Source organism: Rana temporaria, chromosome 1 (assembly GCF_905171775.1).
Source record: "Rana temporaria chromosome 1, aRanTem1.1, whole genome shotgun sequence".
Lineage (NCBI taxonomy): Eukaryota > Metazoa > Chordata > Amphibia > Anura > Ranidae > Rana > Rana temporaria.
The window spans coordinates 442,491,426-442,505,056 of NC_053489.1; the positions used below are offsets into that span (position 1 = coordinate 442,491,426).

The 13,631-nt window shown below is 40.7% G+C and overlaps 1 protein-coding gene across 4 annotated transcripts in view; it reads left to right on the forward strand.

Annotated features, from left to right (window-relative positions):
* Positions 1-12,790, forward strand: part of AFF1 (AF4/FMR2 family member 1) — a 234,418-nt gene extending 221,628 nt beyond the window's left edge. For 3 of the 4 annotated variants that reach the window (XM_040326684.1, XM_040326698.1, XM_040326705.1), the window contains 5 exons: positions 2,004-2,075; positions 2,199-2,292; positions 6,200-6,243; positions 7,619-7,836; positions 10,152-12,790. In XM_040326684.1, coding sequence (XP_040182618.1) covers positions 2,004-2,075; positions 2,199-2,292; positions 6,200-6,243; positions 7,619-7,836; positions 10,152-10,273 — 550 coding nt within the window. In that variant the 3' untranslated portion in view covers positions 10,274-12,790. The remainder of the gene's footprint in view (positions 1-2,003; positions 2,076-2,198; positions 2,293-6,199; positions 6,244-7,618; positions 7,837-10,151) is intronic. The other variant, XM_040326690.1, reaches the window with a different exon arrangement.
* The last annotated feature ends 841 nt before the right edge of the window (positions 12,791-13,631 follow it).

Consider the following 13,631-nt stretch of genomic DNA (forward strand, 5'->3'; position numbering starts at 1 on the left):
GTCCAGGCTGTCCGGTGACGTCAAGAATTTTGATCGATCAAAATTATTTTGATCGATCAAAAAAATTAAAGATTAATCGAGGAATTAATCTTTAATTTCCCCAGCCCTAATATATATATATATATATATACACATTCATATACCTATGTATTGCCAATCAAGAGCTATGAGCCCATTTGTAAAACCAGGATATGAGGGCGAGGGGTTGGGGGGAGAGAGGAAGAAAGGGGGAAGCAGATCAAGTGTAAAAGTAATAAAGGTACAAAGTATAAAAACAAAAAATACAACAGCTAGCACTATAACTGAGAGAATAAATGATAATTTCAGAAATATTCCATGGATCTGAGCAAGTGTGCCCCAATATTTAATAAAACTAAGCTTACATCTGTTCCCAAACTATAGAGATGTAGAGGACTCTGAGACTGGTGGTTGTGGAAGTGTAATGCCCAAATCCCATAGAACTTTTCATGTCAGCCCTTGCACGTTGCTATCCACTCCTCCGCAGCCATAATGTTTACCAAGTGGATCCAATCAACTCGCCCAGGAACATGCGCTGTTTTCCAGTGAACAGGGATCAAATGCCTAGCTGCATTCAAAAGCTGCTGTAGAACCAACTTACGGTGATGGCCAAGAGGGTAGTTTTGGACGAATTTGATGGATTTTACTAACAGATTGAAGCTGAACTCCTGTTAACACTTTATAAGCAGTTACAGCAAAAATACTTGTAAAAATGCAGTCATGGGAAAAGGGCAATAGGCTTGTTCTTTTTTTTTTTCAATGTCTAACACCTCTAGAAGTCTTTTATTTTTTTTTATTTTTTTTATTATTGCACATCTTTGTGGTGTTACAGAGCAAGGATACTGCATGCCTGCAATTTTATTTTATTTTTTTCAACACTGGAACTGGCAAAGTCAGTGCAAAGGCTGCATCCAACAGCTGGATATGAAAACACTTAAGTCGTATAACCACTTCCCGCCCGGTCAATAGTAAATTGACGTCTGGGAAGTGGTTGTGTTATTCTGACTGGACGTCTATTGACATCCAGCACGATAACATGCCGGCGCGCGCAGCGCGGCGATCGTTGTTGCAGGGTGTCGGTCTGACACCCCGCATCTCCGATCTCGGTAAAGAGCCTCCGGCGGAGACTCTTTACCACGTGATCACCCGTGTCCAATCACGGCTGATCACGATGTAACCAGGAAGAGCCGTTGATCGGCTCTTCCTCACTCGCGTCTGACAGATCAGCGGCTCTCCTGACAGGGGGGGGTTCGCGCTGATTGTTTATCAGCGCAGCCCCCCCTTGGATGCCCACACTGGACCACCAGGGAAGGGGGCAACATGTGGATGGCCAGGTACATCCCCCATGGCCATCCACATGTAAAAAAAAAAAGCACAATAGATGCCAATCAGTGCCCACAAATGGGCACTGACTGGCAACATGGGCACTGTCAAAATTTGTAAATAAATAAGTGATGCCCAGCAATGCCATCAGTCCCACCCCTCAGTGCCCACCTATGAGTTCCCATCTGTGCCACCCATCAGTGCCGCCTATGAGTGCCCATCAGTGCCGCCTATGAGTGACGCCTCATCGGTGCCCATCAGTGCCGCCATATTAGTGCCCGTAATTGAAGAGGAAAACGTACTTATTTACAAAAAAAATTAACTGAAAAAAATAAAAACTTTTTTTAGTTGTTGCGCGAAAAAAACCCGCAGAGGTGCTCAAATACCACCAAAAGAAAGCTCTATTTGTGGCAACAAAATTTTTAAAAAAATTGTTTGGGTACAATGTAGCATGACCGCGCAATTGTCATTCAAAGTGCGACAGCGCTGAAAGCTGAAAAATGGCTTGGGCAGGAAGGTGCGTAAGTGCCTGGTATGGAAGTGGATAATGAACCAGCTGTCTCATATTTGGTCACCAAACTGGATGAGGCAGACACTTTTTTAGCTTTCTCAGAAGAGAAATATTTCCTGGCTTCAAGGTCATTTTCATTTGTACTTCACAGGTTTATTATGAAATTGAAGAACTTCTCAGATAGTTCAGCACCCACACATGAAAAAGCTTTTGCAGTTATATGGTAAGTGTCTGACTAGCAATGACCTTTACTTTTAGAGGATTGTGAACTTTTTTCCCCGCATGTCCTACCAGACTAGTCTGATTTCCTGTAAACTTGCTTAAATAATTTTTCTGTTACCCCTAGCATGCGTTGCCAGTCCGTTCTCTACATGGCGATGTTTCGCTACAAAAAAGATACTGCATTAAAGTATTCCCGCACTCTTGGGGAGCACTTCAAGGTAACACACCTATAAATGTTATGGCTAACATTTTTTTTCTTTATAGTTTTAGCCATGCTAACGTAATGACATTTTGTTGACTATGCTTCTGCTCTTTTGGGTGAAACAAAGTGTGGGAAAGATGCTTAGCACAATCGGAAACCTGTATGGGAGAAGATTGTTGAACTTTATAAAGCATATCGCTGCGTACTGTGCCTGTCTTTATTTTCATTATGCACTTCTTACCTATACAGTACCCATCACAAGCAGGTGCACTGAATCTTGTATGTATGAACAATACTGTGTTGTTTGTTTTTAGTTGCATCATTAACTAGGCGATTGACCTGATGTGATACAATATGTATTGTGATGTACATTGATGAATGTTCCTTGCTGTAATACCTGTGAAACCTCAGTTTTTTTTGACTATGGAAAAAAATGCATTTTGACAAACCTCTGCCAGAAGAACATTTCAAATACACTTAAGCCATCTTCATCTCAGGGGTTATATTATAGGGTTCAAGGAAGAAATCGCAATCAATCTCAATGTATAAAGAATCGGGTCTTCCAATATATGTGGACTTTAGACTCCTAAACAATCAAATGAGTAACCCGGAAACAAAATTGAGTCGTGCTTGAGCGCTGCTCAGCTATTAACAAGCTTTGTAATCTATGAATGAATACAAAGCTTCCTCTGATTGGCTGAGGTAGGCGGACGATGTCATCTGTCTCATCCAGTTGAAGATTTGTATTCATAAAATACAAAGCCTGCTGTGAATGGTACAGGCTTTTAGTAGTAGCCAACTGCAGGGTGCTTTACAGGTATAGGGCTGTGGTCTGACCCTATGGTACCCAGTCCCTAAAGGCCCGTTTGGGGGTATGCCCACTTAAAAAGGCAAAGCCTGGACTTTATATGCTGTCTAGGGTCATGGACAGGTAATACAGGGTCGCCCTGTATGCTTTTGACCGTTTTAATGTAAAAGTCTGGGGTTGTATTTGAATTGTATTTATTACAGTGCAAACTTTTCAAATTTGTCACTTAAACTCAACCACTCAGAGTTTAGTTTCAAGTATGTTGCATCACATTACAGTTCACACATTTTAGCACTACTTCCGCCTAAAGCCCTTTTATGGTACTCAGGCACTTCCTTCCACCCTTTCTCCACAAGGATTCATTACAGGGGCGTTTACACCTTGCTTGCTGCGCTCTCCTTCTGTAGACGTTTACCTTATATTTGCTACCCTACTCCCTGATTACCCACAGAAGTATACCCTCACACGTAGCTATGGCGAAGGCCAGGCAAAAGGGAGCCTTTGTAAAGCTATGGGCTTATATTCCCTCTGCAGAAGGCCCGCACAGCACTCTATCTCAGAGTCAGGATGTACCCTTTGCTCCGGAGGAGGGGACAGACTCTAACACCAGTCTCTGCATTTGTTTCCGGTTTAGCAAGCAGCCTACCTGACAAAACCAGAATTTTTGCCATCTATGTCACAATTCCTCTGCCCCACCCCTACCAGAACACACCGGTCAGCGCTTGCAGTCATTGGCTGTGAGTGCTGATCGGATGCCAGTCAGCTGCTGGTTTTCCAGCATGCCCGTTAAACAGAAGCCAGGCTGCTGTACACACTGGCCGACTGTAGTCCAGTTTCTGTTGAACTGGCCGATATTTGGCCAGTGTGTACCAGGTTGACTTCTCCTGCAAAGTAGCCTTTTGGTTGCGATGTCTGTCAAACGTACCTTGCGTTGGCAGCTCTCTTGAGCCGTTCCTCATACTTTGCAAAGAGAAGGTTATCTTGCACCAAAACACAATCCTTTCTTTCTAAGGTCGTATGAGTCCTCCACCTCAATGAGAATACTGATCTTTGAAAAAACATATATAAGTAATTTACAGTCCCAACGTTTGGTGTTCATAAGTGCTCATGCTCAAGGTAAATAACCAGTGATCCGTATGACTTGTGCTCAGACCAGGTGCCCCAAATGGATGTGCACTCACCCCTAGATGTTGACCAACTATCTCTAGTGGGTCAAATGCGCAGGTGGGGAAACCCCTGGATGAAATCCTTTGCTAGCAGCTCAAATGCTGGATATGCCCCCACATGGATGAAATGGAAATAACAAGAGAAGATCTCATTGTGTAAAATTGTTTAGAATTTATTGTATTAAACAAATAAGAATTACACTTGCATGTAATGGTGCCTAATAATCCTGCACCCGGTGTGTACAGCATGTGTTTTGTAAACTGGGAACGTGGCACACAATCTGCTGAATACCGCCACTCGTGGTTCGGCTCGGTTTGTGGAAACTGCTTGGACGGACTTGTTTCGCAATGACGTGAGCATGCCTTGACGCGTTTCTGCCAATCAATGGGCCGTCTTTTGGAAGCTTCCTGATGATGGCCCATTGTTTGGCTGAAACGCGTAGAGGCTTGATTGCGACACTTCTGCCCACGCAACCTTGCTTTCAAGTCCACTATCACAAGATGCATAGGAAATCTGATTACTAGCACTTATACTCTCAGTGATAAACCTGCTACTGTGCTTTTGCCCATCTCATTTTGACACTAGGCCTCTGTAACCCATCTGTGTAAGGCTACCACCTGGCTCTCTGTTCATACTTTTTTCAAAGTTCTACCAGGTGAATATCCAGTCTTCTGTGGGTGCAGCTTTTGTTATTGTAGTGGCACTCTAGAGCTGGGTATTTTTGACCCTTGTAATTTTTGGGCCTGATGGTGCAGTTCTGTTTGCCTGATTGTTGCCCAGCCCTTCTGATTCATTGCTTGGGGACATTCCAGGTTCTTGGAATACTTTGTGTCCTGTACTGTACAGTAGTAAGGCCCCATTCACACCTGAGCATAGTGTTTTCAGGCAGAAAGTCTGCAATTTTTCTGGCGTTTATTTTTTTTTTTTGCCGTGTTTTTGTCGCGATTTTGTACAAGTCAAAAGGTCACCAATGTAAAAAGCAGAAAAACGCCAAAATCTGCCTAAAAGAAAATCCCATAACTTGTTTGGGCTTCAGGCGTTTTGGAGCTTCTGGCTTCAGGCATTTTGGAGTGGAGATGAACCATCTCCATTGGGAATCATTTATTTTTTCCCCTCCATCGTTTTGTAGCTTCAGGCTCAGGTGTAAATGGGGTCTTAGGATAAGATACATTTTGACATTCCTGTAAATAAATTTTCTTGTGCAGTACAGGACACAGGCTGTCTTCCCTTCCATTTCTTGATTACTCTGCATTGCTTGCTACATATCTCAGGATTTACAGAGTGGGTTAGGGTTATAAGGGAGGCTCCCAGTGGTTATACCCTTTAAAAGCTTGCAAGTGTCCGATCACCTGAAGGTACAAGCCTATAACCCAGGGTCCATGAATACTTTGCCTGTGTTCTGTATTATACTCCAATTGGTTTTGCAGTTAAGTCAAAATGAATTCCTACACATTAATTTATTAATGACCCTCCAGCTGTTGTAGAACTACATGTTCCATGAAGCATTTGAAGACCGAGTTACAAGCGTGACTCCCAGATGCTGAGGCATGTTGGGAAGACTAACAGTTATTTACAGAGGCGTGATAGGACTTGTAGTTTCGGAACAGCTGGTGGGCCACAGCCCTGCTTTAGACTTTATTTTTTGGGGTTTGTGTTTTCAAAAGCAAATAATCAGTGATTAGTGATGAGCTCAGGCATGTTCGGATCCTATTCTGAGCCATCCCAACAGGAAGCGGTCACTGCACACCTCCAATTATTGGCTGCTGAGACATTACCCGCCGCCTGTATACAAGGAGGGTTCGGACTAGGATCCAAATACGCCTGCGCTAATCCCTCTAAATGACCTATAGCATTAAATTGTTGTTTGCTTGGAATTATTAGAGTATTGTGTTTAAAATTGTGAGACTTTCCACAAAACTCACTAATTGCAGTGTTTTTTTCCCACCAGAGTTCATCCAGAGCTGCTCAAGCACCTTCTCCGTGTGTTGCTAGGTGAGTTTCATTTTTTATGTATCAAATTTTAATTAAAAAAATGCCAGATGCTGCAGCAAAGAAAGTTTGAATAATAATTGTCATTCTTAGAACAAGTATTGTTGGTACTGTCATTTTTATTCTTTTGACTTCCTGGCATTATGGGTCAGTAACACACATCTATTTTGGCCGCAGTATGGCCAAGTAGAAACCTCATTCGTGAGGTATTCCGGACCTTCAGAGCGCATGCGGTGGTGACGTCTCTGGCTGCATCCGGTGTGAAAATCTCCTAAACACTGCATGTTTAGGAGATATTCACTGTACCTACAGGTAAGCCCTATTATAGCCTTACCTATTGGTACAACTAAATAAAATTACTTTACTATCACTTTAAATAGGACAGGTAGCATTTATGCACATTAAATGGCTCATTTTAAATTAATGGTAAATACACATTTTAAAACATTTACACCAAAATCTCTATACTATGTTTCAAAGCACATAAATGCATCTTTAAACGTAAGTGCCTGCAGTGATGTACATCAAGAATGCACGTACGTGTGAGAGGTCCTAACCTCTCGCTTTATACTGTTCCCTTTACCCACCTAATGTAATACATTTTACATTCAGTTATGCGCTGAATATTTCAGACCTACTGCACCTCATTAATAATGTAATGTAAAACAATAAGCAAATATCTGTGGGATCACTAACTACTGAAATAAAGAGAAATCCCCAATTTGTCTTTAAATGGTCATCTGTGATCTTGAATTAATAGGGACACAAAAACTGATGGAGCAGTATATAGCAGATGTCAGATTTTCACAGGTATGGTGACTATTGGCCCTAGCAGTTCTGCACTTAGGCTTAAAACAGCTCTTGCATAGGAAGCACAGTAGCCCACATGTGGACATTTAGTCAGTTTGCTAAGCTTAGTAGACTAATAGTTCCTTATTTGCACTGCTGTGAGCCCAGTACAGAACTTATACAGGTTGCATTTACATTTTTCTGTTTTAATAAAATTGAGATGGATAGGATTGCCCAGATGACTGAGCTCACGCCATCTTGTTTGCTGTATCATCCATCATCATTGCTGCAGCTTTGTGGAGCTCTTTAACATAGTATAAAGTGGAAGAGTGGTGAATTTTGCTAATCCTGTTTCCATCTTGGCTGTGTCAAACATTTACACCTTCAGCCCTGCCTGCATTGTGAGCTGGCTGTGGTCATGCTTGGTGTGAAATGATCACACAAGTCAATGGTGGCAGTAGTACAGCAGTTCCTAAAGTTATTGTACATATCTTTTCACTAATCGCTGCTCATTTCTGGATGGGATCTCATTTTATACTGTTTTAAGCTGTTGATTGATGCTCTCTACAATATATCTAATTTGTGCTAGAAGTTCTGGAACGCCGTCTCCAATGTCCCCGACACCTTCTCCTGCCAGCTCTGGAGGTTCTCAGCCAGGATCCAACAACAGTGGGAGCCAGAGCAACTCGGTTACCATCCCTCAGATGATACATCACATAGCATCATCTTATGTCAACATCACCTCCTACATCCTCTATGCTTATGACATATGGGAACAAGCTGATTTGCTAGCAAAGAAAAACAAAGGTATGATTTTGTCATGGATTTTAATTTATGTATATAGAGGACAAAATATCTATGGTTACATTGTTACATCTGTGTACTACACTGTAATCCTCTTGTAAACTTCTGGGATTCTAAATCAGAAACCTGTTATTGAAATGGAAGTTATAGACCTGTTAAAAATTGCCATTGCAAATCTATGTACACTAGAACAGAATAATATAATTAATTTTATGCAAACATCCAACAGCTCTGCAGTATGCAAGTGCATCAAACTTTTTGTTGAATTTAGGTGAAAGACACTCTTGGGGTCCCTTTCTGGCAGATCGGATCAGATGAAAACGGACAGACGGTCTATTTTTATCCGATCCCCCATAGAGGAGAGCGGATCTCCGACAGGTCGGTCCCTGCACAGTGAGCAGAGACGGTCCTGTCATCCTCTGACTCAGCGGGGATCAACAGAGCGATCCCCGGTGAGCAGAGTCTGTCAAAACAGACAGCCCCACGTGAAAGGGGCCTTAGAAGACTAATTGCCCAGAAGCTGTAATCCGTGTGGCATGGTAATTTAATATGTTAATCAAACACACATGTTCACAAAAAAATACACTGAAGTCATTTTAGTGCATGCATACACAATTTATTACCAAATTTTTGGGGTAAAATGTAGGCGATGAGTAGATACTCAACATGTCAAGCCTAATGTCACACATTCGTGCAAAACTTTGGTGCCCAAAATTGTCCATAGGCATCTCTTTAACAGCCTTTACAAGCTATCAGTTTGGAGGTAACTCTGATGGCAATAGAATTACTGCTCTAACTCCAGCATTCACAGTGATATGCAATATGTAGTGCAGTTGTTGTCATTTAGGCGCATATATGTGTATTTATTTTTTTATGTATTCCATTTTTATTTATGTATTTAACTTCATTGCTATCCCATAGAGCTCCAATAGGCCCACTATGTGATGGGATACTGTAACGAAAGGTTCTCATTAATTGTCAGGGATCCTTTAGATAGAGGTCTCACCTGCCCTTCACTAAAGCTAACTGTGCACAGATTGTGCCCAGTTAGCTTCTTCCCTGGCCACAGTGGCTGGGGAAAGTGATATCCGAACCCAGAAGTAATGTAATACATAATGGGAAAATCATCAAATGGATGTTCCTCTCTCCGTTACAGCTTCTGACACCCATTGTGCTGGTCCTGGGTCCACAGATACATTGCCGGGCAATCTGTAGAAGCCCAGGATACATTGCCGGGCAATCTGGTAGGGATTGGTGGGGTGTTGCTGTATCTTTTGGCTCAAGAAGAAGGGTATTAATGTCATGGAGTGGCCTAGCCAGTCTCCAGACCTTAATCCTTCAGAAAATGTATGGAGGGAACTGAAACTTCCAAATTGCCAAGCGACAGCCAAGAAACCTTAAAGTGAATGTAAATGACCCCATTCATGAAATCTGACCTAGGTACATATATCTGCAGTGTTTACTTATCTCTCTCCAAAAAGTCCTGTGTCTTTCTGCTGCTCCGTTCCTCTGTTGGCATAACTTCTGACAAGTTCTCCGACACAGGAGATAACACCAGCTGGAAATTTGTGTCAGGTGGGTGCATTGATAGATTGGCAGAGAGCTCTGCATGTTTCTTCATTCCTCTGCCTATGGGGGGGATGTGCCTTTTTGGAACGGGAAGAAAAAATTCTAACACAATGTTCACTTTCGAAAGTTTTTTTTTCTTTTATTTTTTTTTATTTTTAAACAATAGTTTTTAGTGGAATATTTTGTATTTTTGCATAAATTTAACCAAAACATAAAATAAGAAAAATATAAAACCCATTTCCACAAAATTACGCTGTACAATACACTTATTTAAAATGTCACAGGCTGTTACAATGTGTATAAATTCAAATATTCAACCCTACAGTAGCATAGTCTTATTCACACATCCAAAACATGCTATTCTGAAATTATTTATTCAGGGTGTAAAAACATCACTTGTTTGCGATGTTCACTTTCTATACAGTGTAGAAGGCTGAGGACAGCAGATATACAAATAAAACTTATGTAGGGAGAGTTCAATTCTAGACCCTTTCTTTCTTTGGAAGTGGGTAAACGTACAAAATCTGCAGGGGATCAAATAATTATTTCCCCCACTGTATGATTGCAGATTAGTAGTTTCAAGTGTAATCCAAAGCATGAGTTTGTGATATATTTTTTGTTTATAAGTAGCTTTAATTTTTGTCTGTCCTTATCTGAACAAAGATATATATTCTCATAAATTCACAGAATATAGGTTCATAATACAATTTTGATAACATGTTTTCTTGTGGCCTCTTTTTCTGTTTCAGATTTTTTTGCAGACCTCAGTGCAATGGTTTGCCCCCTTGCTCTAAACAGCACTATGACTGAACTGGTACACTACACTAGACAGGGTTTACAGTGGCTGAGACTGGAATCAAATGTGACTTAAACTGTGCTCGAGGACACTTACTCTTTGAACTGATTTGCACTTTGTACGCCTAGAGTTTGCAATTGGGCTTGTGAGTTCTAGGAACAAGAAGAAAAATTGGCTCCTGGGATCTGGTATGACTGGAAGCCTGCTGAACCCTGCCTATATTGCCAGGTGTGAAGATGAAGGAGACTTCACAATCAAATGAGGCCTTTAAGAAGTTTAGTGTGGTGTTGGGAAGGTCAGTCAAGTTAGTGGTCTTTAAACATTTCTAATCAAAACCAGCATGGGAGAGGTTCATGTTTTTTTTAGGTATCAGGTTGTGAACAAACTACCAAGCAATTCTTATCAGATCAACCAACTGGACGTATACTAGGGTGTTAAGTAGGTTGACCCTTTCCTATCATCATAAATTTATGGAAATACGTGGAAAGGATATGCCCAAAACCACACTGATTGTACACATATTGCCATAAGGGGGAATAACATATGACCTTACAAGTTTTGCAGATTTCTTTTGTTGATCTCTAAATTCAGAACTTTGTGCCTTAATTCAACTTTCAACTATCCAGTAGTTCCTGTCATATGTTGTTCTTCAGCAGAAATGTAATGGAAAGCAGGAAATTTTGTCTTGTGAGACCTCTATGATCTGGAGCAGGGCAACACTGCATCTTATACCTGGTGGTTCTGATACTGTTTTCTAAACAATCCACTTATAGAAAGCATTATCTGATGACCATAAAGGGATGAATGAAATGTGTTTTGGGGGTACAGTTGAACACTGCCATCAGTTATGATTGATAAGCCTCTAAATTCACTGCCGCGCTTCCAAACCAGGATTAGCCATTCAGTTTCATGGCTTTTCATGATTTGTCAATCCCTCGCTTAGGGTTCTTCTGTTAATTGGAAGACTTCCTTCATCATACAAAAACATATTTTTTAATATTGCTTGACCTGGCATCCCCTGAACCCATGTTTCTTCAATGGTAAACCGCAAATCAGTTTTAACAAAAACGAAGGTACACTATCATTCCCTACTAAAGCATACTAAAAATGCATATTCCTATCTATCTTGATAACAAAGACTCTGTTATGAATTCCAGAAGCACTTACCACAATAGCAGAACATACAGTCTTTCAGTTGACTGCTTTAGGCTACAAAAATTATCCCATGTAAACCTTTTCCAACTAGTGATACTTCTTGGGCTAGTAAAGTGTCATAATATGTAGACCATGCTCTAAATATGCCACATTTGGAGTGATTGTATATATAATGGTGGATTTGTGGCATTTATTCAGATATTATCTCCATACCATTTTTTTTTTTTTTTTTTTTTGAGGTTTAACTTGATTAATTTATAGATAAGTTGACAAATTCAGAATAATTGTATGTAAAAGGTTTGGCTGCACTGCTCATTACATAGTGCTTGGATATAAATATTTTTTTCCCAAAAATATAATCATATTTGATTAAGCTATTTTGGCTTTAAGGTAAACCTATGGCTAGACTATGGGCAATAAAGTGTGTGTATATGATATTAACTCTGTAAATGAGCTTTAAAATATGCCATCACTGACCTCTATAGCTGCAGGTACTGTAAAACAAGCCATCCTCACAGATCACAACAGAGACTTTGAAGTCAGGTTGCAGTCACTTCCCAAACAACTTGCAGCACCCTGGATGGCCACCAAGTCACCAAGCTGCAAAAAAAGGGATCACAAGCCATGACTTCAGTGCCTCTGTTGTAAACAGGATGCATTACTCCTCAGTGCAGCTACAGAGGTAAGTCGAGGCTTGCTTAAGGCCCCATTCAGACCTGACCGCTTTGTCACTCATTTCTCAAAGCAAGACAATGCTCAAGTTGGAAGAATCCCACTATTCTTTATGGGCTGTTTCACACTTGAGCATAGTGTTGCCTTTCCATGAAGTCTGAAATAGTACACAAGTTTGTTTTGGGGTAGATTTGTGCATTTGTAGCCCCATAGACTGAAAAAGCATGCCTGAAAAGCATGTGTTTGCATATATTTCAGGTGCTCCCTTTTAAAGGTCTATGGGGCTGACAATTGACAATTCTGTTCCTGTACTACAACTTACACAAAAAAAATGAATGTTCAAAAATACTGCCTCTGAAATCGCCTGCCTTCGCTCATGCCTAATGTGAATGAGGCCTAAAAGCTCATTTACTGCTTGCTAATATGTAAATGTATGTCAATAATATGGCCTGTAGGGTTACTTTAAATGTTATGAAATTATAACCTAGGATATGCAGTTGTCCATGAATGAGTAAATGCAGACGTTGGTCTGCTTTGCAAAATAAAGGGACCCTGTCAGGATAGAAATGTGGGTGCTGTCATTGCTGACTTTTATGGTGCCGACTCCTGGGCTGTCTTTCTTACCCCTGCCTTCACCACCAGATTAACTTATGTTTAGAAGTTAAGTAATTGGACAACTGATAAACATGCAATTTTTTTATGTTGGTGACTCACCAAGTAGTTAATCAAGAATAAGAATCAGCCCAGAACCTGTACATTCTAAACCAAGACGGCAATGTCAGTTGGCATTTTTAAAAAGGTTATGTCAAGCAAAAAGCACAGTAAATTATTATGTGGCATTACCTTTGACTTATTCAGGTGATTGCAGCAATATTCGGGCCCACTACCAGCATATAGCAGCAGCCCTGAAGGAGAACCTGATGAACCCTAGTTAGTGAAACATGTTTCAACAGGGCCCGTAATTAGTAAATGTAAAGCAGCAGGGTGTTCAAATTTTTTCAGTGTAATCAGATTCAATTTCTACTGTTGTGTGAGCCATTTTCCAAACATACATACCAGTACAATAATACTCCAAACAAACACATGGATGGACATTAGATGGCTCCTGTTGGGAATTTGGGAGCATCTATTGCTAACTTGTGTTTTAATGGGCTATGGTCCTCATACTTGACACACTTTGGTGAGTGTGCCCCAGACACGCATGTACTTATCAAGCCTCTGATAATATGTTTGCTCTGGGTCCATGACATAGTAGGGGATCGAGGAAAAAGATTGAACACAAGAGCGCACCCTCACCACCTTTGTGAGTCACTGTCCTGGAACAAATGTGCAGTCAGTATTGTGTTGGGACACCTCAAAAACACTTGATTATTCTAGATTAGCGACTCATAATATAGCAATGCAAAAAAAGAATGATATGCTCCTTCAAAAACAAGTTTCATTTATCTGTCTTAACAGCTTCCTTTAAAATCGCCCTTCACAACTCAGTGCAGCTTTAGTGGAGATGTTGACCTAAATCTTAAAAGTTGACCTAAAGCTTAAAAGAAATCTGTTCTACAAATGTATTTTTTTATTGTGAACATATCGCTTTTTCTTCCCAATCAGG